This window comes from Eretmochelys imbricata, chromosome 21 (assembly GCF_965152235.1).
Source record: "Eretmochelys imbricata isolate rEreImb1 chromosome 21, rEreImb1.hap1, whole genome shotgun sequence".
NCBI classification, from domain to species: domain Eukaryota; kingdom Metazoa; phylum Chordata; order Testudines; family Cheloniidae; genus Eretmochelys; species Eretmochelys imbricata.
Window position 1 is genome coordinate 13,808,911 of NC_135592.1, and position 27,648 is coordinate 13,836,558.

Genomic DNA, 27,648 nt, shown 5'->3' on the forward strand with positions numbered 1-27,648 from the left:
AGATCTGCTTTTAAAAGCTGAGCAGACCTTGGAGCTGGCTGGAATTGTAGGCGTGTCCCACACAGTGGATACGCTGGGAATGTCTGTTGCTGACAGGGGTTGATTCCCAGCGGGAAAGGCAATGCTTGCATCCCAGGAATCCCGGCACACCAGGTGGATGACAATCCGCAAGGCAAACCCCTCAGGAAGGTGGGGGTGGGGAAGGGCCTATTAAGCAGAACCTCCCCAAGTTAACGGAAGAGGGACAATTATAAAATAAAGAAGAGAGGCAAGTAAACGAAACTAAACCTTGAACTGAGAACTCGAGGCTAAGCTGAAGCGGGCAAGCTTGACGCTCTGTCTCAGGCCAGCGGGTGGTTGAGAAGGAACCGAGGGCCATTTGCCCGTGCAGCTCTACATACCCGCAGCACGGGGCCCGGGGACGAACGGACACTGCTACTAAACAGCTCCAATCGCAGGTGGGGGGCGCTACTCGAAGAAGAAGGCAGCATTCTGCAGAAGGGTGAAAGGATCCCTGCACAACCCTCCCCTACCGCACAACCGGCGTTGCGAGGCTAAAGTATAACGGGCCAAGTTCCCAGCAGGTGTAAATAGGCTTAACTCCTTTGAAGTCACGTCATGCTGATTTGCAGCAGCAAAGGATCTGGCCCTAGGTCTCCAGACGAAAGGCACCAGGGTAGCCGATATTACTCACAGCTCATGCTGGTGCTGGGGAGGGACCCCTGCATGGGTGGAGCTAGGGAAGCATTTTGGAGGCAGTGTCTATAGATGCACCAGCCAGCGCCATGCTGGCAGGGCAGGGCAGGGCACCAAAGGAGACAGAGCGCGTCCCTCACCTTCCGTCTTGATCTTGAGGGCTGTCCGCACCAGAGCGAAGAGAGTGGCGTTGAAGGTGACGGTTCCGTCGCTGTTCAGAGGCATGTTCATGCACACCAGCCGCTGCGCAACAAACGACAACCGCGTTCACCCCCAGCCCGGAGTGCACTTCCCACGCCCAGGCCCGGCAGCAGACCCCGGCAGGACTGCTCAGGCCAGGCCTCAGGGAGATGCGGTGCCTTGACAATGGCAACACAGTCTGAGAGCCAGGGAACCAGAGAGACCCTCCCGGTCCATCTGTGTCCAGCAGCCCCCTTAGAGAGAGTCCCCCTTATATTCATGACAACAGAGATCCGTCTCTATTGCACGGCACTTGTGCAAAGGACACTCTCCAGAGCACAGCTCACCAGGCAGCAAAGACTGACCACGGAGGCCTTGGCTGCATGGGAACGGTCAGGTTAAAGGTTACAACTCTACGGACGGGTTGGGTTAAGCAGCAGGCTGCGTATGGCGGGAGTGGCCTCACCAGTGAAGATGTGGAAGGTGAGAGAATTGGGAAGACATCCTTCTATCAGGGATGGGATGGGATCAATGAAATCCATCCAACCACAAAGGCAGCGGGGTGCACTAGAGGATCCACTAGAGAGCCCGTCCAACCCAAAGGATTCCGGGATCAGACCCCATGGCCTCTTGATAACATACAATTTCACCCAATGGTCCAGAAGCCACGGCTGGTTTAAAATGGCAAAGCTGCCTTAAGCTCCAACCCAGGAACTGGGTGGCTTTGTTAACGCTTTGATGGCGTGGGTCAGAAACGTCTCCCATGCTCTGTGGAGAATGAGCGGGTGCAGGAAGAAGTGCCAGATGCCTACGGAACGACAGCCGCGCCGTCCACTCTGCCTGCTCCCTCTGCAGCCTCGGCTTTTGGAGAGCTGCCCCCTGCGGGCAACAGGACACGTTCCCCACTGAGGAGTTCGGACTCCCGCCATCAGCTTTCACGCAGTCACAATGTGACCCACCAAAGCCGAAGAAGGGCCTGGACCCCAACCCCAGACCCAAACACGGGGACACTAGAGCTGAGCGGTGCAGCTTGGACCCATCTCTAGCTGAGATTTGTGTCTGACCAAGAGCTTCGGAGTGTTCTCAGTGGTGGGGTTCTCCGCCTTGTATTGGACTGACTGTACCATGGGAGATTATCATTCAGGAAACCTGAAGTGTGTCAGCCTCCGCCCGTTTAAATTGTCTCGCTCCCCCAAAAAGCCTCCTTCTCCATTAAACCCTTGATATCAGATCATGAGGATACTCAAAACCAACTCTGGATTTCTCCCCAGCTCCTTTCAGTGGGAGCTGGGGAACCCAGAGGCTGCAGGGGGTGCTGGAGGGAGGGGTTGGGACGGGGAGGTGAGCCATCCGGCATGTTAATAATGGAACCTTTCCCTTTGCAAAGGGCTTATTACCTTGCAAGCCACGCGGTGCGGACAGAACTTCCCAAAGCCCAGGGGAGGCTGGATGCGTCTCAGCAGGGTCACCACATCCAGATGTTTGATTCTTCCCCTGCAGGAGTCAAGAGACAGCTGTGGTAGAATTGCAAACGCTGGGGGTGGGGATGGGGTTAATTGGCTTGCGGGGGCAGGAGCGCTGGATCTCTGGCTCAGCCACTGACTGCCTGTGTGACCTTGGGGAAGTCACTTAGGCCCAGATTTTAACGGTATCAGACGCTGCTACGCTGAGTGATGCAACACCGAACTGATCCAGGTGTCAAAGTCTCGTTTCCAAAGGGATATAGGTGCTGGCAATGGGATTTTTGGCTCTTCAGTACCTAAATCTCTTTTGAAAATGAACCTTAGGCTCCTAAATCAGTGAGGCATTAAAAAACTCAGTGCAGCAGTGCCAAAAGCCTTGAAAAATCTGGGCTTTACGTCTGTTTGTACTTCAGTTTCTCCATCTCCAACATGGACACTTCCCTGCTGCACAGACTGTTGCGAGGGTAAATTCATTAATGTAGGTGAGGCCCCCAGGTACTACAGAGATGGGGGACACAGAAGTATGTAGGTAGGCAGACAATTTTGGAACCGATGGGATTTCATATTGCAGGCCATTGTAGAATGACACTACGGTGCTGACATATTATGTCACTGGGGACTGGATGCTTCAGGGGACAGGAAAGCTCCCAGGTCTAGAACCCAGCTGGGGGTAGTTTGGGGGCCTGCGTTAAATGAGTTGCTGTTTCTCAGGCCAGTTCTTAAAAGGTCTCAGAAAGCCACCACTATAATTAGCACCTTGGATGATCATCTCAGCCGGGCTTTAGAGCCATAAACCAAAAGAGCCCCCTGTGCTTATCCAGTCTGACCTCCTTGTAGGTTACGTAATATATAGCAGGTATATTTTTGGTGTTGGGACATTGTCTGGCAGGGAGGGAGAACAGCTGGGTGAAAAGATGAGCCAGCAACCTGATCTGCTTAACAACTGGGTCAGCAGTCCAACCAGGTGATCATCTTGGTCAGCAACCTGATCAGGTAAACAACAGAGTTAGCAAACTAATCTCCGCTAAGCAGGAAAGTGTTTATACACTATATAATGAATAACTTTGTAACAGTGTATTCAAGGCGAGCACCTGAACCTGGGGGTGCGCTTGGATTTAGCCCTGTTGGGCCCTGTTTCGGCAGACTGATTGCTCACTGAAGCAGTGAAGAAATGACATTCTTCTTCAAGCTCAAGGCTCTGCCTGTGAACAAGTGCGTTCTGGGTAGCAGGGAACAGAACCGGTCAATGCTCCTGTACAACACAGGCCAGAGAACTTGCCCCGAATAATTCCTTTTGAACTAATGCACATCTTGAAAAACATACAGGCTTGATTTAAAAGTTGCCAGCACTGGAGAGTCTGTCACAGCCCTTGGTATTGACGCTACCCATGCTATGGCTGAGCTGTGGATAAATAGGGGACTTCAGGCCCACGGGCTGCCAATCCAGCACCTTCCAGCTGTGCTAACTTCTCTTAGCCTTTTAAGGAAATAATCCGCAGGCCTCCCTGGCTGCCACTCAGACCCAGGCCAGCCACAGACCAGCGCTCACTCACTTGGCTTCCGGGTCATATTCTGCCCAGATTCTTTTGAATTCGTCCAGGTGGTGCGGACCCAGGATGGACCAGTCCCGCGTGAGGTAGTCAAAGTTGTCCATGATGACGGCGACAAAGAGGTTGATAATCTGGCAAGAGATAAGCATACGTGAAGGGGACCAGATGTGGAGCCAGATCCTCAGCTAGTGCAAAGCAGCTCCCATTGAAGTCTGCTGAGTGTCTGTCCCACAAAGCCCTGGAGAGGGCAGGACATGGGGTCTCCAAATGTGAAGGGCTTATATAAAATGACAGCAGGGCACTGGGCCGCGCGCTATCTTCCCTGTGCTCTAAACTGCCACCGGTTGGTCTCCTCTGACAAATTACACACTTAGTACAAAATTCCCCTCTCCAGCCTGCCTGCTAGATCTCAACTCCGATATCCTGGCTCAGACATTCTCTGTCTTCGCCCTGGGGGACCCATCATGCAGGGACCAGGCCTGCCCTGTGGATTCAGGAACATTTTGTCCTTACAGCAGTACGCGATGGGCAGCCAATCCAAGCTGGAGAGCGTTTCCCAGCCTGTCTAGGTCAACTACTGCATGGAGAATACACGAGAGGGTCGTTTTTATGTGCCTCGCTCTCACCAGAGCAAGACCCAACCCGGGAGCCATGTGCCCCACAGGATCCCAGGCTGAAAAAAGAGGGGGAAAAGAGGCAGTGGATGGATCCCCTCACGCAGGGGCTGAGAGAGGGCCAGGCAGAGAGGGTTTCCTGAAGCCAGCAGATACTGCTGCTATCGTCGGGCAGGGAACAGACCGTAGCGCCCTGGAAATATTTCATACCCAGCAGGTAAAACCTGTGACAACCACAGGCGAGTCCTGCCCTCGCCCCCGCAAGACGAATACTGACATTTGTCCTCAAACCGCATGGCAGCCTGTTCATTTCAACCCCTCCTGCGTGACTGTGGGTGGCTCAGTGGCTTGACAGCATTGCCATGGGTTGCCCCCTGGGAGACCAGAGTCCAGGAGCCATGAGCAGGGCTCTCTGGCTTGCTGGAGCTCAAGTTTACAATGGGGTGGGCTCTGGAGGGTGGAGGACTTCACCTCCTGGTGACTGAGTTCTGGAGCAGCACTGGGGTTTTTCTTCCCAGCCTTCCTTCTGCCACTGGCGAATGAAGCGTGCTGTGCCCTCAGCCTCGCAGAAAGGGGGACGGCAGCTGCACAATGCAGAACACGCTGAACCCTTCGGACCTGTCTGGACTGCTCTGGGGCTGCCCAGGACCCGGGGTGCCACGGGAGAGCTCATGGGAGAAAGCCTTGGCATTAGCTCTCTGGTTGGTCCCCGGCCTCCACTTTCACCCTTCTCCCATCCAGGACAATGAAGGGGCCAGGAGCTGAACACAAGGGGATCCGGAATCAGGGACCGTACCAGGAAGGCGCAGAGCATGTAGAAGCTGATGAAGTAGAAGTAGGCGAAGCCCGTGCCACAGGTGTACTCCTCCCCTGGGGCGTAGTCAGACTCGGGGTCACACAGTTTCCCATAGCTGCAGGCCAGCAGGATCTCCTGCCAGGCCTCGCCTGTCGCACACCTAGAGAGAAAGGGAGAATGCCACCTAGGCTCTGCAGGGAAGGGCTGCCCTGCCCAGGAAGTATGGGATGAGATTTGCAGGAAGGGAGCAGGATCTAGTGGTTACAGCAGGGGCCGAGAATCAATATTATTGGGTTCTAGTCCCAGCGGTGGGCGGGCAGGGGACTAGGCGTCAGGACTCCTGGGTGCTAGCCCCCACTTGGGGAGGGGAGTACAATGCAGCAGTTAAAACAGGGTACTGAGTCAGGACTCCTGGGTCCAATCCCTGGATTTGGGAAGAGAGTGAAGTCTAGCGGTTAGAACAGAAGAGTGGCAGTCAGGGCTCCTATTCCCGGCCCTGCCACTGGCTCTCCATGCAACAGTAGAAGTCACGTCCCCATCTGTGAAATGGGCACAGTGATAACTCACAAAGGGGAGGGGGCTTTACAAGCGATGTTTACCAAACACTCCTGAGATGGTTGGACTGAAAAAAACCAGAGACCATATTTGTTATTCTTATCCCTTCTTAGCACTGGTAAGAAACCAGTTTCCTTCCAATGGGGAATGCTGACACTTCCTTTTATACCAATTCCAGAGGGGAAAAAAATCCACATTTTGAAATTTACAGCGGAATGGAAATTCAAAAGTATTTCATTTCTGAAACATCAAATGTTAGCGCACCATTTAATTTCCACAATGTGGAAACATGAAGCATAGAAACATAGCCTAAGCTTAGGAGGAATTAAACATGTTTAAAGTTTTGATTTGAATCGTTTGGAAACGTTGCCATCAGGACTGGTGTTGAAATCAACGCGGTCCCACGAAGCTTTTCAATTTCAGCCCAACAGCGTCTTTGGGTGGTGGAAAACTCAAGCTTGGCCTTGCATTCAGCACCAAGCCCAGCTGACCTGAGAGTCAGGCACCACTGATGGGCTGCGGGTCTGCGGGCACCCCCAACAGGGCTCATGCATCTTCTTGGGGAAGTTCTGGGGAGCCCAGTGTGGGTCCCAAGGCACACGCAGGCCACAACCTGACCCCACGGTGTATTTTTCCTGCAACCTGTTGCAACTGTAACCGGCTGGTCAGCGAGCCATGCTTCCCCCTCTGTGCCCGGTCCCCAGCGGCGAGGACGAGCCTGTGCCAGCTGCCAGCTGAGGGACTTACACCCAGATCCTCAAAGGTATTTCGATGCCACTGATTTCAGGGGCCTAAATATCTTTGAGGCTCTGGATCGTGGCCCTGCAGAACAAGCTAGCGCAGCTCCATGTTCAGCTCTGGAGGTGCCGGGTTCAACGCCTGGGGATGGCCAGGACGACAGTGCCATGATGGGTACACCTCACTGTTGCTTCCGTGTATGGAGACCCAGGTCCTTGTGTTGCACTTGGACTTGTGCATTGTGATCCGGTGCAACCTCTTGGCACGCACGAGGGGCCCTTTCCTGACCTGTGGGAGTGAGGGGCTAGCCTGGGGTCTTTGCTCCTCGGGGAGTCAGGCTGGCTTCCCCCAGCAGTGGCTCCCGGCTGGCTGTACCAGGCACACCGAGGGGGTGGAATGGAAAGGGATGTGGTGGGATGAGGAAGGGGCGGGGCCTGCACAGACCTGAAGAGCAGCAGCACGGCTTGTGGGAAAGTCTGGAAGTTGTTGTTCCGGTTGATTTCGGTTCCATCCACCAGGGCGATTTTCCCAAACGTCTGTGAACGACATGCTCAGATCCCAGCTGCCCTGGCAGAGGAACCCCGACTGCCACAGGCATCTGTGGCTACCCTCCACCCCACGCGCCCGCTCCTGGCCTCACCACTGCTCCCGATGGCTCCTTTCCAGCCAACAGCCCGGAACCACAGGGAAAGGGCTGGCCTGGCAGGATGACCTTGTGGACTGGGCACAGCGCGGGGAGTCAGGGGTCCGGGGTGTGTTCCCAGTTCTGCCACCGATTGGCTGTGTGAAGCAGAGGGAGTTTGACAGCTCCGTGCCTCAGTTTCCCCATCAGATAACAGTGACCTCCCCCTGGCAGGGAGGCTGCTGGGGCTTGATTCACTAGTGACTGCAGAGCACTCTGAGACCCCCGCCCCCGACGGAGAGGCAGCAGGGTTGTATCCGTTGTGCGGCAGGAGCTCCTGAGGGGTGACCCCTGCTCCCTGGATCTTGACTCTCCCACACCCCGCCAGCCGGGGCCCCAGCACTGTCCCTACCTCCTTACCTGCATCCCGATCACAGCGTAGATGAAGAACAGCATCACGATCAGCAACGCCACGTAGGGCAGGGCCTGTGAGACAAAGGGTCCAGGGCTTATGTGGGAGTGGAGCTGAGAGGGAGCGGCCTATCCCCGCTGTGGATCCCACCTGCTTTAGGGGTAGGAATTCTCCGGGCCGGAGCTACCAAGCTCTGGTGCCAGCCAGGGGTCCAGCAGGGCAGCTGGCAAGAGAGTGAGGCTGTCTGCTGCTGGAAGCTGCCATTAAAAACACCCGGTCTCCAGCGTTCCTGCAGCTGTCACTTACTCCACAGCCTGCTGCACAGGGAGCTCCCTGCCCCAGCAGCTGGGACAAGCACTGGGGGGGACCAGGGAGAAAGGGACATGCACAGTCTCCGCACAAACAGGTGCCCACGACTGAGGTGCTGGAGAGCACCCCCAGGGTCCCTCCAGTCCTGAAGCTCCTGCCCAAGGGAGCTGGCAATCTTACTGGTCTGGGGAATATGGGGTCAACTGAGGCTCTGAGACATGCTGACACCAGTATGAATGAGCATCTGGGAAGCCCTTCTTGGCTCCTCCTGAACTCCCGGATGCTTGGGTAACCTACATGTCAAGTGTGTGCCAGCTAGTGACCGGTCCATATCGAGGTTAACAGCCTGCTGCGTCTACGGGCTAATGGAGCTCTTGCTGGGGATTGGTCCACACGCACCTGGAAGGACTTGATGAAGGTCCAGAGCAGGGTCCTGACTCCTTCCCCCCGGCTCAACAGCTTCACCAACCTCATCACCCGGAAAAGTCGGAAGAAGGTGATGGAGACGCGGGAATTGTCTGTAGAATCCTGCAGGCAAAGCAGGCCCCTTAGTCGCTCAGTAGGAACAGAAGCCCCAGGGAGGGGAAGGCGGGAACAGGCCCAGGAGACCTGCTGGGCTCTTCGGGGCTGCTTGGCCACGGGGAGGAGCCACCGCTGTGCAGGACTGGTGGCGTTTCCCCCACTGTTCACCGCTGCAGCCCAGGTATATCTCGGATCTGCAGCCCTGCTCAGGGCTCTCCTGCAGCTTGGGTGTTCTGTGTGGTGGAGTAAGCCCACGCGCTGGGCCGGCTGCATGCTCTAGTGAGGGTCGAGGGGTGCTACCAAATCAGTACATGCCAGCGAGGAGGATCCAGAAGAGAGGTTCCCTCCCCCATGCTCAGCTCCACCAGCAAGGGTTACATGATGGGCTCCGGTCCCCTCTGCTTCACCTGGGGCTCTGGTTCCCACCACTCTGGGCCCGAGAGCCACCTGGCTGCAGCAGGTCTATGGCAGGGGGCAAAGGGTTGGAGCTCGCTGTGCACATTCGGTTTGGGGCCATGGAGCGGGGTTGACCGGGGTGGGGTGGGAGGAAGGGAGGGAAGGAATAGGGTGGGTTAGGGTAGGGGAGACCTTCAAAAGACGATATTGCAGCCCCAAGTCCCTGTGAGTCCCTCCCTGTCTGGAGGGAAGCGGGGATCGGAGCCCTCCCAAGGGGGACGTGCAGCAAAGGAGACTGTCCGGAGAGAAAAGCTCTTGGCAAGGGTGGGAACTCTCCGCTCCGCAACAGCGGCCACAGACACACAAGTGACAGTGCGACACCTGCTCGAGTAGCCAAACGCTGCTTGGCGGGTGCATCCCTGAGCCTGGGACCTGCAGTAATAACACCTCCTAGCTCTTCTCGTCAGCAGGTCTCAAAGCAGTTCACAGATCACAGTCTTCACACCCGCCGCGTGGTAGGGCAGGGCTAGGTTCCGACGGGCATCTGAGGCCCAGCATGACTTGCCCCAGGGAGCCTGGGGCAGGGAATTGAAGCTGGACCGTCTGTCTCCTAAGCTGGAACCCTAACCCCTTCCCTCACACGCTGCCTTCCCCACCAGGAGCCCCAGGTGTCTGCAGGTGTCTGCATCTTATCAAAGGCTCCCAATAACTTTTGGAACAAGCTGAGCAAACGCTCCATAGTGCTGATCAGCCAGGATCACAGCTTGTGGGGCAAATCCCTCCCCCTCTTTGTCTTGTCTCACTGCACCATGTCTTGTTCGGTAGCGTTCGCTGGGGAGGAGCCAGGAGCCGCGGTGGCTGGCACACTGACTCACAGGGCGGCGTGGGGCAGAGGGGGGATCAGAGACCTGACCTGCCTGTATGTACAGCTCCTTGGATTCAGCTGAGAGGATGTGCCAGGCACAAGATCGGATGATCATAACACAAGGTTCCACTCCCCACAAGGCAGCTGTGGCCTAATGCTTGATGGGAGGAGTCAGGAGTCCTGGATTCTAATCCTGACTCCACCAGCAACTTGCTGGATGACCTTGGGCCAGTCACTGACCCTCTCCCTGCCTCAGTTTCCCCAGCTGCCCAATGGGGATAGCAACATTTGGTTACCAGGCCTTAACACCTCAGTGGTTCTGGTGCCAGAGGCAGCTGTCCAGCAAAAACAGCAGGGTCATCTCCAGCTGCCCCTCTTGATAGCCCAGGGGCTGGCTTGCTATGGGGGGACCTCTGCAAAGGAGAGAGTGGGTTCATCCAGGGGGCTCAGTGAAGTGTCCCTAATTCTGCTCTCCAAAGCGTTCCTAGTCTGAAAAATCAGCCTGTCGTTGTCCCTGCCCCAGCTCCATCTCGGCCCCAAATCATGTCCCAGCCTCCATCGTCCCACGGCTAGTGCAACTGCCCTCTCTGGCCTCCTGAGGCTGCCTCTCCTCACACTCCCGCATGCTGCTGCCCACCCCAGCAGTATCAGCACCAGCAGCAAAAGCTCTGCCAGGTCTCTGGGCACCACCCTCTGCTTTAAAACGCCCCCACTTGCTCCAGCCGAACTGATGGCGTTTGTTTCGCTCTGTTGGCTCAGACAACCCGCCTGGGGACCTGCGGTGGGAGGAGTGCCCCGCCGGCCCCAACCTAGCCCAGCCCCCAACCTGCCGCAGGGCCGGGGCGCCCCTACCCCAGCCCCGACCCAGCCGCGGCCCAGACCTGCCATGGCTGTGGCATCGCCCCCACCCGAATCCTCTGCCCCAGCCCTAAATCCCTCATCCCCAGCCCCACCCCAGAGCCCGCACTCCCAGCCGGAGCCCTCACACCCCTGCACCCCAGCCCTCTGCCCCAGCCCTGATCCCCTTCCCACGCTCCGAACCCCTCAACCCCACCCCCACCACATGGATTTTGTTACGTGCACCAATGTGAAGGTGATGTGTCACCTCCCTTCCATATTGGTGCACATCACAAAATTCATTGTTATGTGCTTCTGGGACTCGTGACTTTTGTCCATCACCAGGAGATCAGTTACCATCGAAACCAGCACAGGCTCTGTACCATACACAGCTGAACAGGGATTGAGGGAACCCAGAGCCCAAGGCCACGTCAGGCCAGGAGGGAAACTAACCTTCCGCAGAGAATGGAAGTGTCGAGAAACGTATCCCTGCAATTGCACCAAATCACATTGTAAGAAGCTGTGTGCACACAGCTGGGGGGAGAGACCTTAGAATCAGAGAATATCAGGGTTGGAAGGGACCTCAGGAGGACATCTAGTCCAATCCCCTGCTCAAAGCAGGACCGATCCCCAACCTTTACAAAATAACGTTGCATTAGATGATACAATGAGCAGGTAGAGCACCTGTCCTGTCTGTACAACAGCCGGATGCAACCTTAGTTAGATGGCTCTGTCTCTAGCTGAGTTTTGCTGTATTTCATGGATGAAGGACGGACGGATAGAAGAAAAGTGCAATATGGATGGATGGGTCAGTGGGGGGATAGGGAGGCGTGGATGGATAGAAGAAAAGTGCAATATGGATGGATGGGTCAGTGGGGGGATAGGGAGGCGTGGATGGATAGAAGAAAAGTGCAATATGGATGGATGGGTCAGTGGGGGGATAGGGAGGGGTGGATGGATAGAACAACAGTGCAATATGGATGGATGGGTCAGTGGGGGGATAGGGAGGGGTGGATGGATAAATAGATGGATGGAGATCACATTTCAGCGTGAGGTGAGGAGATCTCCTAGAGGTTGGGTGTGTTTCGCTCCCAAACCATTGGTGTTTTTAGCTCCTACCCCCACTCCGAACAGGAGAGTCACCCTGTGCATTTGCAGAGCAGCCCCCTGGATTCACACCATGCAATCCAGGCAAACACAGCAGCTGAGTGCAGCAGAGAAACAACTAGGGGAAGAAAAATAAAGAGACCCACTGCAAGCACATGCAGCTGATATTTACAATGCCATTACAGCCTCCGCTTAGGCAGTACAGTCCGCCACTGGAAGCAAGAAACGTCTGTCGAGAGAACAAGAGTGTCAGCAAGAGAAACTGTCAGAGAGGCAGGAAACAAAAGAGAGACAGAGGGAGAAAGACAGAAAGGCGGCTGGAGGGAAGAGCAAGCTGAGAAACAGAGAGAGGAAGAGACACAGAAAGAAGACAGGGTAGAATGGCCCAAAAACTAACGCACAGAATAAGGCAGATCTGAATCCAGGCTCATTCCCAGGGCAGGTTGAAGGAAATATCAAGCTGGGTAAGACTGGAAGAGAAATGTTCGGACTTGGGAACCTAAAGATAGGCACTAGGGGAAACATCTGCAAAAGTACCAGAGCAACTTAAAGGCCGAAGCCCCTAGCGACGTTCAATGAGACACCAGCCCTGTCTACACTAGAAAGTTGTTCCACTTGAACTATTCCGGGGTAGTTAGAGCAATACAACCTGCCCCAGTGTGGACGCAGTTATACTGGTGTAGAAGGTGCTTTATACAGGGATAGCTACTCCCATATGGGAACGGGAATACCAGTATATTGCAGCTTTATATGGGCACTGGTATACCTACATATTGGTAAAAAATTCATGCCTCTAGCCAACATACACAACAGTTACATTTTCAAGTGTAGAGCAGGTCTTATGCTACAAGGTGTCTAAGCCACTTTTGAAAATGAGACTTAAGCTCCTAAGTCACTTAGGGTTCGTCTTCCCTACCAAGTTAATGCAGGGTCTTTCTCAGGTGTTGCCCTGAGCCCGGCTCGCGTCCACACACAAAACCTTCTCGCCCAAGTGTACTGAATTTGTTAATTCCTAGAGTGTAGCTATTCCTAGAGCCCAGCACGGATACAAAATTTGTATCCACATCCGATCCACAAAAATGGTGCATGGATAGAAAGCAGATATCCGCAGATCTAACTATTCCATTCCCTGGCTAGGGTGCTCCATTTGGGTGCAATTCTCCCCTATGCTGGGAATACAGCTACAAGGCATATGCACCACTTACATCGTCACACCAGGCCTAAGTGGTGTCTAGCCCTTGTGCTGGCCCTGTGTGCAGGAGTGAATTTCACTCGTAAGGCCTTACCCCCAGTGCAGTGATGTCAACGAGTGAATTTCGATTGACTTAGTGGGCTTGGGATCACGGTCACAGGGCATGATCCAGCAACGGTGCTTTATTTTTAGTCCCATTGAAGTCAATGGGACTGCTTGCATGTGCTTAAATGTTTTGCTGGATTAGGGCCTGAGTGACTCAGGAAAGGGCTTCAAATAGCAAGGCCTTCTCCGCCCCATCTTGCATGAGTCAATGACCAGCAGACACAGGAGAGAGAAAGGAAGGAGAGAGAAAGCAAGAGAGGACAGACTTTGCAAACCAGCGTTAAAATTTTTCTGGGAGAAAACAACCCCCAGGAATGGCTTTGTTATTGGCGAACTTTCCCCTTGCCCCAGAACACGAGGGCGGCCCATCCCAGTGGCACCGCTGGGACGCACTTGGCACAGTTTTGTGAGAGTGCGGTCTCCCCAAAACACAGCGCTCCCAGGCTCTGTGCGCTTGGGCAGGAAGCAGCATTCCAGAGCCAGAGGCAGTGCTAGACCATTGGACTAAGCAGGAACATTTTGAGGAGCCCCCACACGGCACATATGAAAAAAGCCAATAGGGAGCCCTGTCATAAATATAAAGGGAAGGGTAAACACTTTTAAAATCCCTCCTGGCCAGAGGAAAAACCCTTTCACCTGTAAAGAGTTAAGAAGCTAGGATAACCTCGTTGGCACCTGACCAAAATGACCAATGAGGAGACAAGATACTTTCAAAGCTGGAGTGGGGGAGAAACAAAGGTTCTTTCTGTCTGTGTGTTGTTGTTTTTTTTTTTGCTGGGAACAGGAAAGGAATGGAGTCTTAGAATTTAGTAAGTAATCTAGCTAGATATGCGTTAGATTCTGTTTTGTTTAAATGGCTGATAAAATAATCTGTGCTGAATGGAATGGATATTCCTGTTTTTGTGTATTTTTGTAACTTAAGGTTTTGCCTAGAGGGATTCTCTATGTTTTGAACCTGATTACCCTGTAAGGTATTTACCCTCCTGATTTTACAGAGGTGATTCTTTTACTTTTTCTTCAATTAAAATTCTTCTTTTAAGAACCTGATTGCTTTTTCATTGTTCTTAAGATCCAAGGGTTTGGGTCTGTGTTCACCTGTGCAAATTGGTGAGGATTTTTATCAAGCCTTCCTCAGGAAAAGGGGTGTAGGGTTTGGGGAGGATTTTGGGGGGAAAGACGTTTCCAAGCGGGCTCTTTCCCTGTTATATATTTGTTAGATGCTTGGTGGTGGCAGCAATAAAATCCAAGGGCAAAAGGTAAAATAGTTTGTATCTTTGGGAAGTTTTAACCTAATCTGGTAAAAATAATCTTAGGGGGTTTTCATGCAGGTCCCCACATCTGTACCCTAGAGTTCAGAGAGGGGAAGGAACCTTGACATGGTGGCAGAGCGGTGGGATTAACTTGAAATCATTTTGAGATCAATTTGAGATTTTTTGAACAAGAAGCACAGATTTTAAAAAGGACATTTTTTTCCCCTTTGGGCTCCTGGAAAGCAGGTTTTCAGCTGAAAGCAGTTAGAGCTTTTTTTGTCTCTGCATGGGGGCCAGAGCAGAGACAAAAGGGAATTGTCTTTTGTGAGCTAGAGTTTTCTCTACCTAAAGGCAGGGTAGTTAACCTCCTGCAGGGAAATTCACAAGTCTTCACAGACCTGAAGAAGTTTGGTCTTTTTACCTAGCAACTAGAGGGGTTTTCTGTCTATTTGCCTGGAGACAAAGGTGTTAGGTTTCTTTTTAAGGATTTTTCTGTAGGCTGACAATCACTATCAGAGAACATAGGTATGCGGTTACAGCACAGCAAAATTTTACAAGCCAAGTTTTTTGTTTGTTTTATTTCTAACTCTCGGGTGTAAAGTTAGTTAAAAACAGAGAGGCAAACATGACAGAAACCAAGGCACAAAACAAATTGGAGTTAACCAGACTGGAGGCAGTGAAAGAGGCAGAAAAAGCCCTAGAGGCTGCCCACAGGAGAGCTATGGAGGCAAAGGACAAAGAAATGGAGGCAGCGAAAGAGGCAGAAAAAAAACACACACACAGACAGAGAGAAACTTTGTTTCTCGCCCCCTCCAGCTTTGAAAGTATCTTGTCTCCTCATTGGTCATTTTGGTAAGGTGCCAGCGAGGTTATCATAGCTTCTTAACCCTTTACAGGTGAAAGAGTTTTCCCTCTGGCCAAGAGGGATTTTAAATGTGTTTACCCTTCCCTTTATATTTATGACAAGCCCCCATCAGCTGCTTGGAGCCCTAAGCAATCGCTCAATCTCCTTATGCTTCATGCCAGCACTGTCCAGAGCAGACAAGGCTACAGACTCCAGGTGAGACAGGTGCAAACACATACCCTGATGGGCAATGACTCAGAAACTCCAGCTGCCAATGGCGGGCAGAGAGGAATACTTACCAAGTGGGGTTGATGTTCTCCAGCTACATGCCCAGCTTCACTGAGTCTAGTTCCCCCCAACCAAAATCTCCAGCACGGTCCCTAGAACTCAGTTCTCCTCTTGGTCCCTTAGCTCCTGGTGGCCAGAGAGAAGATCTCCCCTCACCCCTGGATCTTCAATTGTGGCCATGAGGGGGGCTGTCAAGGTGCGCGCGTGGGAGCGATGTCAAGGGGAAAACAAGGAGGGGGGATCTTGGGGTGGCCAAGTGAACCCTCTGGAAAGAGACCAAAAAACAGCCCTGATGTCTCTTGTTGGAGGAGGGGACATGGGGTGATTTGGGCAACATGCCCAACCCGTTAGTGTTTCTCAATACCCACTGAATGCAAAGCTCTTTCCAGGGGGAGCCCAGAGCTCCAGTAACTCCCTTCCCAAGCAACAATGGGATCTGAAGCCCAGGTGCCCTCGCAGCTGAGTACTGCTGGGAAGGACACAGCAGCCCAGGAAGTGTTTCAAGGCCCCACTCAATGGCAGCTCAGTGACTGGGGAAAGGGGCTGGCAGCTGCTGCTCTGCCTGGAACTCCTGACAGGAGCTGACAACTGCCCAAATTAGCAGGCATTTGGGGACCTCTGCCAGCTCCCTAATGGGTTTCTCCTTCGTGCTGGCTAGGAATGGTGAAAAAGCAGAGGGGCCGCCATGGTGCTGGTCACTAAAGCCATCTCTGTCCGGGTCGGCAGTCCTGCTCAGGGGGGCTTTTGGCTTCCGTTAGCTGGTGGTGACATGGGAATGGAGCCAATGACCCAATACCCGGTCAGGGGCAGCTCCGAGGAGTCCTGTTCCCTGGAGTTTGGCACCTCGCTCACTGAGGAGACAGCCAGTGCGGTCGCCCCAGGAGAATGGAGCCAGCCAGAGGGCTCCTCTGGGCTGCAGAGATGGCAATCCACCTTGCGGGACCGGTGTGCACTGGGGCTGGGAAGCTGTGCCCGAGAACAGGAGAGGATGACACTTCATCTCCTCCGGGCCGGACCTCCTTGCCGATGGTTCACTCTCAGATGCGGGGCAATGGCTAAGTGCTACTCTGGGACACAGCACAGAGAGCGGGGACACGCTGCAGTGACTCCTGGATGGGCCTTTTTATTAGTGAGGACGTGTCAACCCCACTGGAGTGCTCCCTTCTCAAGCTACTTCTACAACTACAGCTGGGTTCACGGTACGCACCGCACACCCGATGTGTTTCCATGCCACGTGCTAGCAACCGGGCCCACAGCTCCCAGCAATGCTTCGTGCAGTTCCAGCACGCCGCTTGGACAATGCTCCTGTATGCAGGCTGCCCGGTACACGCACACTGCAGCGTACACGTGTGGCATCATGTAGGCGGTATATCCCGAATATACTCCGGTGTATATTGGATATACAGGTACACATATACAGAGTAGGCACCGGGTATATGTGGCAATCATCATACACGATGACACACTCCAAGCACGCCCAGCAAGTCACTGAAATGGTGCCTGACCCGCACAAAGCGCAGGGCAGAAACTTCTTATAGGGACCATGAGGCAAGGGGAACTCTTTCAGCCATCGCTATGGTGATCTCAGGCCGAGTGAGCTGATTGCTAGCCATCTGGGCATGTGGTTAAAGAACATGGGCAGGGCACGGCGGGGGTGCAGCCTCTGGGGAGCACTGGCATATGTCACTATGGAGTCAGCTTGAGGTTCTGGTTCTGTCCCAGGACAAGGGCCGTTTCCACAGGGTACCTCTGCAGGCAGATTCAGGAGGAGGGGTGGGGGCCACTGAGGCTGAGGCGGGGGTGTCCACCAGGGCTATGTAATGGCTGAGGAGAGAGCCTGTCAGCACCGGCTCTTAAACAGAGAGAAGAAGGTTAACCCACGTGCCCAAGCCCCTGCCCCAGTCTCCTCCTGCCCAGCCCAGGTCGCTCTGCCAGGTGCCCCGCGCAGTCCTGCAGGAACCCAGGCCTCCCACGTGACAGTGGGATGCTGGCAGCCTGCCAAGGTCGTCACTGCCGTGACATCACCATCCTGCCCATGCTCTCGGACACGTTCCCGCCCCCCCACCGCGGCACTTACATCGATCTCGCTCAGGATGACGTCAATGATGCTCCCGATGACAATGAGGAAATCAAAGACGTTCCAGGGGTCACCGAAATAGCCCTGAGATTGGAGAGAGCAATCACGGGGGGACGACAGGGGGGCGGAACAGGGGGAAAGAAAAGGAAGGAGCTGAGGGTCAGGCAGGGGAGATTCCTCTTGGGGGGTTATCAACTCCCTGCGGCGGAGACTTGCCATTCCTGAGCGAGGCGCGCTTTGTCCCTTGCAAACAGCTGACCCACTCACCGCGCCAGAGGGAGGGTCTCCATTTGCCCACATAAAATACAGCCAGCGGGGGGAGACTGCCCCCCATGCCCCGAGATGGAGAGAGCACTGCGGAGCTTGGATTCAGATTGCCCTCCCTATGGATACTGTGCCGAGCACGGTGCTATGTAGGGGTTTGACCCTGAGCTAATTCCATGTCCACTCTTATCCGCTGGCATGGCAGAACCCAGCACCCACTTAGCTCCTGGGGTCAGACCTTCCCAGCTGATTGGTGCCGATGCTTATTCTGGGCACATCGACGGGGACCACGGAGGTGAGCGGCCGTCTCTCAGTGGGCATCGGGGACACACCTGCAGGGCAGGGCAGAGGGGGGCTCTGCCTCGCCTCTCACCTGGCTCAGTGGCTGCGGTGGCGGGAGGCTCAGGGGCTCTCACAGGGCCGCTCACACTTAAGCCTGGTTTGATGGGGGGTCAGAAGAGCTCCAGGGAGGGCCACTAGCCTCCCACCCCCATTGGAGAGACACCCAGGACAGGGAGAGCAGCGGGGTTTGGGCGGGGGTGTTGGGCGAGCAGGTAGCTGGAGGAAGGGCTCCCTCTTGTGGCCTGCATTGGCCCTGCTCCTCCCCTCAGGAGCTGCCAGGTCCTCAGCCCCAGGCTCCGAGGGGATTGTGTTCCCGGGACGCTACGTGGGGAGCAAATGCCATGCCCACCGCTTGGGGTAAGCCCCTGCCCTCCTCCAGATTCACACCCCCGGGACCCTATCCAGACTCGCACCCCCACCCAAGTCAGGAATCGGGGCCTGCAGCAGAGCCAGCCTCCAAGCAACCCAACGAACAGCAGGCTGCCGACGGATACCGCGCCCGGGGGGTGGGAAGAGCCAGCGGACAGGCCTAAGCCCAGCGGACAGGCTCCTAAGCCCAGTGGCAGTAGCCCAGTGGCTACTCAAAGCATTTGCCCACGGCTGTGACAGTTCCTGCCTTGTCTCACCCCAGGTAACTCGGTTCTGACCCTTGGGATCTGACTCCAGGCTACCAACTCCTGCTCCAACCACTGGGCACGGCTGCCCACATCCCGGTCACGTTATGCACCCCACCCCTCTCCAGACTCATGCCCCCCAGACTTTCACCTCACACTCACCTTGGCTTTAAAGGCCAGGAGCTTGAGAAACATCTCCACGGTGAAGAGGATGGTGAAGACCACGTTCAAGTTGTCCGAAATGTAGTTCATCTCAGCTGACTGATTGTAGTGCTGGGGAGACAGGAAGAGGCACAGGTTAGCTCACTGGGCTATGGGGAGCAGGTATGGGGCTGGGGTCTCAGATTCTGGACCAGATGCGAGAGCCTGGGACCGACATACAAACCTAGAGCTCTGTCAGGGTAGGAATGTGAGCAGAAGTTGTGATGCTTTCCCCCATTCCACAAAACAGCTCTGCCAATGCGTCTAAGTCCTGCCCCATAGCCCCCTCCCTGTTCCAGCCCTGGGTCCTGACCCACAGCTCCCTAGATGTTCCTGATTCCTGATCCGCAGCCCCGGGCGTCCCCACACCCATGCACAGCTGTGCCACGGTCCCTCCCGCCTCACCTACAGCACCCCCGGCTTTTCCATAGGAGGGGCCTCCCTGGAGCAGTGTTGCTGAACTGCATGACGTATCCCAAGCCAAGATCCAAACCCAGATATCCAAGGGCACCAGACCAGTGGCAAAGCCTAAGTCTCACTTTGATGGCTTGCTAGCCTGCTGCCAAGAGCCGGGTGGTCTCGGACACCCCCCCGCCCCATGGACAGCGGATCAAAGGTTCCCACCCTACAGCGAGGGTGTTCGCTTTGCTCCATCCTCACCTGCATGCCCAGGCAGATGGTGTTCAGCATGATCAGGAAGAACATGAGGTACTCGAAGTAGGAGGAGGTCACCACATACCAGATCTGGTACTGATAGGGGTTCTTAGGGATGTAGCGTCTCAGCGGGCGGGCTTTCAGCGCATACTGGACACACTGTCGCTGCGGGCGAGAGGAGGGAAACGGTCGAGCGTTGACGCCCGTGAAGCAGAGGTGGTACTGTGGGCAATCACGAAACACTCCCAGCTGTAAAACCTCCAACCCCGCTCCCAGCCCCTCCTCGCTGCCAAGCCAGGCCAGACCAGATTTCGCTCATTGCGCAGGAAATCCTGTGATTTTGAGCATTCCCCCCCGAGTTCTGAAAACAAAAAAAATTTGAAAGTTCCCGTGAAACGCAAGTTTCATTTTGGGGCCCATCGAAACGTTTTGCTCTGAGAAAACAGGAACGTTTCCCGCCGCCGTCGAGCTTCGTGGGCTTCAATCGATAGTTTGTTTCAAAATGAAAAATCAAACCCCCAAAGATTCCATTCAGAAAATGGCTGAACGGCTGACGTGAGCACAACCCTGCATCGCGGGAGTGGGGTTCTAAATGATATTTCATCAAAATGGACACGTTTTCAACATCAGCATTTTCCATAGGACAGTTGTTGTGCTGAAACATTTCTGCCCCTCTCTGACTCCAGGCTGCCCTGGTGCATGGTTACCAGCAATCGCTTCGGTGTTCTGCTCTTGGCCCCTTCTGGCCCAGGTCACCTGTTCTTGTACATTGGGCCATGAGACCCATAACAACCCCGGGTGCTCAGGACCTGGGACCCACGCATCTGTCTGAGAAGCTGGACCCACAAGTCCTTAGGGCCATTTGTGATCATGGAACCACTTGACCCGGTAACCTTTTGATTGCAGCTGCCAGAATCCCTCAAGTTCCACCAGTTGTTCCACATCTCCCTCCTGAAACCTTTCACGGAGAATCCCTTCCCACACCACACTACTCCTCCCCCTCTGCCAATAACTGGGCAGGGCCAAGAGGAATGCATGGGCCAGCAGATTCGAGACTCCCGTCGAGTCCAGGGACGACTCCAACAGCTGAGTGATGGGGAGGGATGTGGCCTAGAAGAACATTTGCGGGAATCCCTGGAATACGTCCATGTCCTGGACCTCCTGTGGGTTCCCCAAGAAACCCGGCCCAAGGGCTCCAGGGAGGCGACCCTAAAAGAAGCGGGGTGCTGTCAGGGATCAGACCAGCTAGGACCCGCGGCTGGCCTGCTCCCTGACTAACTTCGCTGCAAAGCAATCAGTGAGCCTAGCTGCACTAGCTTGGAACTGACAGAGAGGTCACAGCCCCTGACGGGTCTAAGCCCGGCCCCCACCGCAGGTCAGCGGCTGTTGGGCAGGTACCAGGCCCACAGCAGCACTTGCTCTTGTTCCAGTCCCTGCTCCCCTCCAGCTTCATATTTCTGGCTTCGATCCCCAGCTCTGCCCATGACTTACAATGCCAGTTTACCCTTCGACTCTGGCATTTAGCTTCTGACTCTCGGCTCCGTTCCTGGACTTTGCCCTCCCCAGACCCAGCTCTAACTGGTAGGACGAACTCTCGCTGCCACCACTAGGCCTGACTGCCCGCGGCCCCGTCGGTGGCAGTTGCTTACAGGTGGCTGTCACAAGCCAATGTCTCTGTTGAGTCCATGATTTCAATGTTTAGCAAAGCGATGAATTGAAGCTCCCAGGTTTGTCTGTGGAAGGTGCGGTGCAGATTCCTCAGGCCGAGGACAGAGAGGTCTGAGACGCAGGGTTTGCTTTGTGAGAGGGGCTCGCCTGCAGGTCTCTGGCTGTTTCGGTCTTGGCTCGGTGCAAGTTCATTCAAGAGCGAAGTGACTGTCTGGTTTCGCCCGCAGTCCATGTAGGAAGCCTGAGCCCTTGCAGGAATGGGCCATATAGGGCCATATTCTAGCTTTCCTTGGGGGGGGGGGGGCGGGGGGGAGAGGGCACAGGGGGCAGCGTGAATCCCGCATGACAGTCATGGCGGGGACTAGCACCATCAGGAAAGCCGGATGTCCCTCATGGGGTGTGGCTGGGGCCCAGCTGCTAGGCCACCGTGCAATGGTGGGAGCATTTTCTGCACCTTTTTAAAGGGAGCAGCAAGTCCCACTCCCGAGGGGGCTCCCCAGCCCGCCGCCACCCCTTGTTGGCAGGCCACCGCCAGCCACTGACTTGTAGGGTGACCAGATCGCAAGAGTAAAATATCAGGACACATGGTGGGGACACACCGGGGAGGGGGGTGCACAGCCCTAGGAAGCTGCGAGAGAGGTGCACATCCTTGGCTCCGGCCCCCTCTGCAAGCTGCAGGTCGGGGGCGCATGGCCCCCGCCACACGAGATGGTCACAGGGCTGGTGCATGGGGTAGGGTGCAGGAGGGGGATTCGGGGTGCTGACTCTGGGAGGGAGTTTGGATGTGGGAGGGGGCTCAGGGCTGGGGCAGGAGTGTGGGCTCCGGGCGGCACCTACCAGAGGCGGCTCCCCACAAGTGACAATATCTCCCTCTGGCTCCTAGGCAAAGGCGCGGCTAGGTGGCTCTCTGCACTGCCTCGCCCACAGGTGCCACCCCAGCAGCTCCTATTGGCTGCGGTTCCCAGCCAATGGGAGCTGCAGAGCCGGCGCTCATGGCCGGGGCAGTGCGAAGAGCCCCCCTGGCCGTCCCTGCACCTAGGACCCAGAGGGAGATGTTACCACTAGCCGTCTGGGTAGGGAGCCTGCCAGCTCTGCACCAACCGGAGGCCTGGCAGCCCTACAATACTGGGACAAATGGGGTCCCGATCATACATCAGTCGGGACGCGGGACAGAGAGTTAAATATCGGGACAGTCCCGGTTTTATCGGAACGTCTGGTCACCCCACTGTCTTGGGGCAGGCCCCCACTGCAGCCCAAAGGGGCGATTCTGTGCCGCTCCCACATAGCCAATACACTAGTGTGGTGGGGCAGTTGCCCCACACAGGGAGGAAGGGTTAAAGCAGGCCAGAGGGAGCCTGCCCAGAACCCGCCCATCAGAGGAGGGCTCACTAAGCGAGCCAATCAGGAGTTGGCTTGATGCAGTGGCCAATCAGGGCCAGCAAGGGCCATATATAAAGGGCTGCTCAAGACAGCAGACTCTCCCTGGCCTGCTAGGGAGAAGGACTGGCTGCCTAGGAGCACCGTGGCTAGAACAGTGCTGGGCAGCGTAGCGTAGCAGAGCAGAAGGAGCTTCTGGCTGACCGCGGCCAGACTGAGGCCCTGGAGGAATGGCAAACAAGGTGTGAGGGCTACCCCTCACTTGCCCTGAGGGAAGTGGCCCACACCGACTGCAGTTTGCCCCTGGACCAAGGGATTAAACTGGTGACTGCAGCAGGCCACTGAGGCGAGTGGCTGGGCTATAGATTGCCAGTCCCCCCGAAAGTGGGGGGAGACAGCGGACAGGGGCCCAGCCAGAGGGCTGTGCCCAGAAGAGGACGCTATGGTCCGGGGAGCGACGCAGGTCACAGAGTGCAGCAAAGCGGGAGTAACGGCGAGCGAGACACCACCGGAGGAGGCTGCCCCGTGGAAGGACTTGAGGTAATTCCAGAACGGCCAGCAGGAAGCGCCACGGTGGTGAGTCTCACTCCGTCACAGCTAGTCAGTGGCCGGTGCAGCCCAGCTTAGGGGAACCATCCTGGGCTCCTGGCCTGGTGGCCAAGCCTGGATGTGTCAATGCAGGTGTCCGAGAGCAAACGGAGAGAGGCACAGAAGAACTGGGGATCTCATCTTTCACCTCTGCAGCTTGGACGCACCCTCATGCCTGGGCTCCCGGCCTCACCTGCCTGGGGTCCCCTGCACCTCGGTCTTGCCTAGCTCACACCCAGCTTGGGCTCTTGTCCGGCTGGCACTCATCCCGCACGCTCAGCCACGTACGGGCCCTGGCACCTAGCTCTGGTACAACTGGCTCCTTGCCCCCAGAGCCTGGGCATCCCTGGAACCTGGGGATACCCAGGTCATGGGGGTTGGGGTGGGAGGAGACTGGGGCCTCAGGGGGAGGTTCCATGGGGGGGATTCCATGGGGAGTACCTGGTTCTTGTCCAGCTCGCAGTTCTTGTACTCGCTCTCGCCCTGCTCCTGGAAGGTGACGATGACGAAGCCGACGAAGATGTTCATCATGAAGAAGGCGATGAGGATGATGTAGATGATGAAGAAGATGGCGATCTCCACCCGGTAGTTGTAGATGGGGCCCATGTCCTCAGTGTGGGTGTCGATGGCCTTGTACAGCAGCCTGTGGGGAGCAGCAGAGAGCACGGGGTGGGGCCTCCGTTCAGCTGAGCTAAGGCAGAGCGGTCAGGACATCCCAGACAGCTGCAGCCCCTTCGACTGCACTGACCCCTCTCTCCACCTTCGGGAGAAGTCCCCTCATGTGGCATTCCCCAGCTGGGCAGCAGCGCCAGAGGGGCGCTGGGATCTCCCCCTTGCAGCCCCCATGCTGCGCGCTCCCCCCGTGGTGGACTCACTGCGGCCAGCCCTCGAAGGTGGAGACGGTGAAGAGCGACATCATGGCTGAGAGGACGTTGTCGAAGTGGAAATCGTTGTGTACCCACTCGCGTGGGCGCAGCTCTAGCTGTGTGGGGCTGCCGTCCACGTACAGGATGAAGTAGCCTCTGGAACGAGAGCCGACGCCACATTTACAGACAAGGGGTGAGCGAGAGGGGAACTGGGCCCAGAAACGCTCCAGTCCCCTTGCCCATGACACACACACACGCCCACCTGCTGAAGACTCCCTACTGCTCAGAGCACAGTACTATCTCACCAAATCAACCTGGGGAACTCACAGCTGCAGGAGGCCAGAGTCCAGTGCAGGTGGCCACAAGTGCCATGGCCGAGTATACGAGTTCTGACAATAACAGGAATCAGCACTCATGCAATCAGGGTGTGCTGAGGAAGGATCACCTGCAGACGCCAGGGCTACAACACCTCTACGACCCGCCCAGCATCCTCACCAAGATCCACCCTTGGTGCCTCTCTCCAGAGTACCTGGGATTAGTTGGCAAATCCCATCACATGCTCCTGCCGTTCAGGATGAGCTCTGCCCTTCCACAGCCAGGGAGACTCGTGCCCCAGGGCAGCACCGCCCCAGCCCCCTATACACCCAGACACATACTCCACCCGCCAAGGTGCCCAAAAGGGGACCAGCAAAGGTGACAAACACCTGGGGGCATGGGTGGCGTGTGACTCCACCGTTGGGGGAGGCTGCGTGCGCCCAGACTGTGGCCCCGCCCCTGCCCCACTCGTCCCCCTCCCCACCCACGCCTCTTCGCCCCCTCCCATGGGGTCCCCCTGCCTGCCTGCCGGCTTCTGGCAGCTCACCCCTCACGCGTGCACGTGTCTCTTCACCCCCTCCCGCGAGGCTCCCATGCAAGTGGACCGGGGGCAGGAAGAGGCAGAGCCTCGAGGGAAGAGGATGAGCTGGAGCTCGGGGTGGAGTGCGGGCAGGGCCATGGGTGGGGCGCCCACCCTTTCGGCAGTGATGCGTTCCAAAGGTGGTGGGCCGGCTGTTTGGGGAGGTTTAGCCCCCTCTAGCCTCTTATACCCACCACCCATGCCTGGGGGCTGCCATCTTCTGCTCCTGCTTTTGAGGATGAGTGAAGATGACCTGAAAGAGCTTTTCCAGGTCGTTCCATAAACCACAAGACAGGTCCAAGCTTAGAGCTGCCAACTTTCCACTCACACAAAACCGAACAGCCCTGCCCTGCCCTGGCCCCTGCTCACTCCCTCTGTCACTCGCTCTCACCTCTCACGCTCATTTCACCAGGCTGGAGTAGGGGTGCAAGAGGGGGTGAGGGCTCCGGCTGGGGATGCGGGTTCTGGGGTGGGGCCAGAAATGAGGGGTTTGAGATGCAGGAGGGGCTCCGGGCTGGGGGATGGAGCCGAGGGGTTCAGAGTATGGGAGAGGGTTGCGGGTTGAGGCTGGAGGGCGGGAGGGGGTGTGGGCTCTGGCTTGGGGGTGTGTGTTCTGGGGTGGGGCCAGAAATGAGAGGTTCAAGGTGTGGGAGGGGCTCTGGGCAGGGGGTTCAGGTCCAGGGGGTTTGAGGGCTCTGGCTGGGGATGCAGACTCTGGGGTGGAGCTGAGTCTGAGGGGTTGGGGGTAAAGGAGGGTGCTCTGGGCTGGAACTGAGGAGTTTGGAGGGCGCGAGGGGGATCAGGGCTGGGGTGGGGGTTAGGGCACGGGAGGGGGTCAGGGGTTCTGGCTCCGGGCAGTGCTTACCTCAAGGAACTCCCAGAAGCAGCTGCATGTCCCCACTCTGGCTCCTATGTGGAGGCGTGGCCAGAGGGCTCTGCACACTGCCCCATCCGCAGGCACCGCCCCTGCAGCTCCCATTGGCCATGGTTTCCAGCCAGTGGGAGCTGCAGAGCTGGCACTTGGGGCAGGGTCAGCATGCAGAGCTGCCTGGCTGCCCCTACACGCAGGAGCCGAAGGGAGAATATGCCACTGCTTCCAGGAGCCAAAGCAGGCAGGGAGCCTGACTTATCCCCATTGTGCCGCTGACTGGACTTTTAACGGCCTGCTCGGCCGTACTGACCGGAGCTGCCAGGGTCCCTTTTCATCCAGGCGCTCCAGTCGAAAACTGGACACCTGGCAACGCTGCTAGTGCCTAACTGTTGGCCTGGCCTTCTTCTGGCTTACGAGCCCAACCCCTCCTTCGCCCTGGCCATTCAACACTACCCTCGGCTCTCTGCCCCCTACAGCAAACTGCCCTAGACCGCAGGCTTTGCTCTGCATAGAGACCCATGCCTGGGCTCCTCTGCTTAGCAGACTCACAAGAGACAACAAACAAGGACTGTTTCCTCACCTTCCCTACCAGTTCCCCCTTCTGCAACGATACCCCCGGTCCCTGCGCTCTGGCTGCGATGTGCATGCAGTGACGACACGGGGTGCCTACCTGCATTCCTCTTCTGTCATCTTGGCCGGATCCGTACAGCTGCTAAACTTCCCCTAGGTTTAAGCAGAGAGCAGAAGAATCAGGGATTGTGCTGTGAACCCCAGGGGGCCTGACTGATAGACCTGGGGAGCAAGGACAAGGGCAGCTGCTGGCAATTGCCGTACATCCTGGCCTGACCCCACGGCTTGGCCCTGACCCAGTGGGCAGCGTCTCCAGCCTCAAAGGGGGCTGGTTAGTGCCGGTCGTGAGAGCCTGGGCCCCACCCCAGAGCCCGGCCAGATCTGCCAGCCCTCAACTCTCCCTGCGCAGTGAGCAGCACCGATGAACCCTAGGAGCCGTGCAGGGCCCGAAGGCCAGACCACTGCTGCAGCAACCCGTGGCGCTTCCAGCCGAAGAGTCACAGCGACCTCATCCGTTCGCACAATAGCACAAGCACAGACCTGCCTGCAGAGCCATGGGTGGTCAGGAGGAAACACCTGTGATCCTTGCAACACGGTGGGGAGCTGGAGCGGGCGAGGGAGAAACCGAGTCACGGGTGGGGAAGGGACTCACCCAAGGCCACCCAGCTGGTCAGTGGCAAAGCTGGGAAGAGATCCCAAATTGGCTGACTCCCGTGGGGCCATGGAGCTGCCTTGCTTGGGCATAGACTATGCATACACTGCCCTGTTCTGCCTGCAGCATGCTGGTATGCCCAAGGGTGCTGGTGGCAGGGGATGGTCCTCGGCCTCCCTCTGAATTTCTGACATGGGAAACGAAGGGGAGCCACTTCCTGGCACTTCCCTGAGCTCAGCTCCACCCCGCTCTCCCCGGGACAGGGAGGGTTGGGGGGTACCAGCACTGGGTTCTGGCCGGGAGGGGCTCTCACCTTGAAGAGCTGCACCCCGATGCAGGCGAACATGAACTGCAGTAGGGTGGTGACAATCACAATGTTGCCGATGGTCTTGATGGCCACGAACACGCACTGGACTACGTGCTAGAGAGAGAGAGAGAGAGAGGCCAATGCTGAGATGGGCCGGGCCTGCAGCGCCATGACCTGCTGTGGGTACCGGCCGTGCCTGGTGTGCAGGGGAAGTGGCCGTCCCAGACCCGGACGGGGGACCCGGCACCACACCGGCGTGCGGGGGAAGTGACAGTCCCAGACCCGGACGGGGGACCCGGCACCGCATCGGCGTGCGGGGGAAGTGGCCGTCCCAGACCCAGACGGGGGACCCGGCACCGCA

The 27,648-nt window shown here is 56.6% G+C and overlaps 1 protein-coding gene across 1 annotated transcript in view; it reads right to left on the reverse strand.

The window, feature by feature from the left end:
• Positions 1 to 27,648, reverse strand: part of CACNA1S (calcium voltage-gated channel subunit alpha1 S) — an 87,103-nt gene that overhangs the window by 16,702 nt on the left and 42,753 nt on the right. The window contains exons 22-35 of the mRNA XM_077839033.1: positions 27,294 to 27,401; positions 26,429 to 26,481; positions 24,002 to 24,148; positions 23,568 to 23,769; positions 19,500 to 19,658; positions 18,801 to 18,911; positions 17,419 to 17,502; positions 8,335 to 8,463; positions 7,635 to 7,700; positions 7,037 to 7,128; positions 5,300 to 5,459; positions 3,893 to 4,020; positions 2,274 to 2,370; positions 837 to 939 (exon numbers count right to left, since the gene is read on the reverse strand). Of these exons, the coding sequence (XP_077695159.1) occupies positions 837 to 939; positions 2,274 to 2,370; positions 3,893 to 4,020; positions 5,300 to 5,459; positions 7,037 to 7,128; positions 7,635 to 7,700; positions 8,335 to 8,463; positions 17,419 to 17,502; positions 18,801 to 18,911; positions 19,500 to 19,658; positions 23,568 to 23,769; positions 24,002 to 24,148; positions 26,429 to 26,481; positions 27,294 to 27,401 (1,639 nt within the window). The remainder of the gene's footprint in view (positions 1 to 836; positions 940 to 2,273; positions 2,371 to 3,892; positions 4,021 to 5,299; positions 5,460 to 7,036; positions 7,129 to 7,634; positions 7,701 to 8,334; positions 8,464 to 17,418; positions 17,503 to 18,800; positions 18,912 to 19,499; positions 19,659 to 23,567; positions 23,770 to 24,001; positions 24,149 to 26,428; positions 26,482 to 27,293; positions 27,402 to 27,648) is intronic.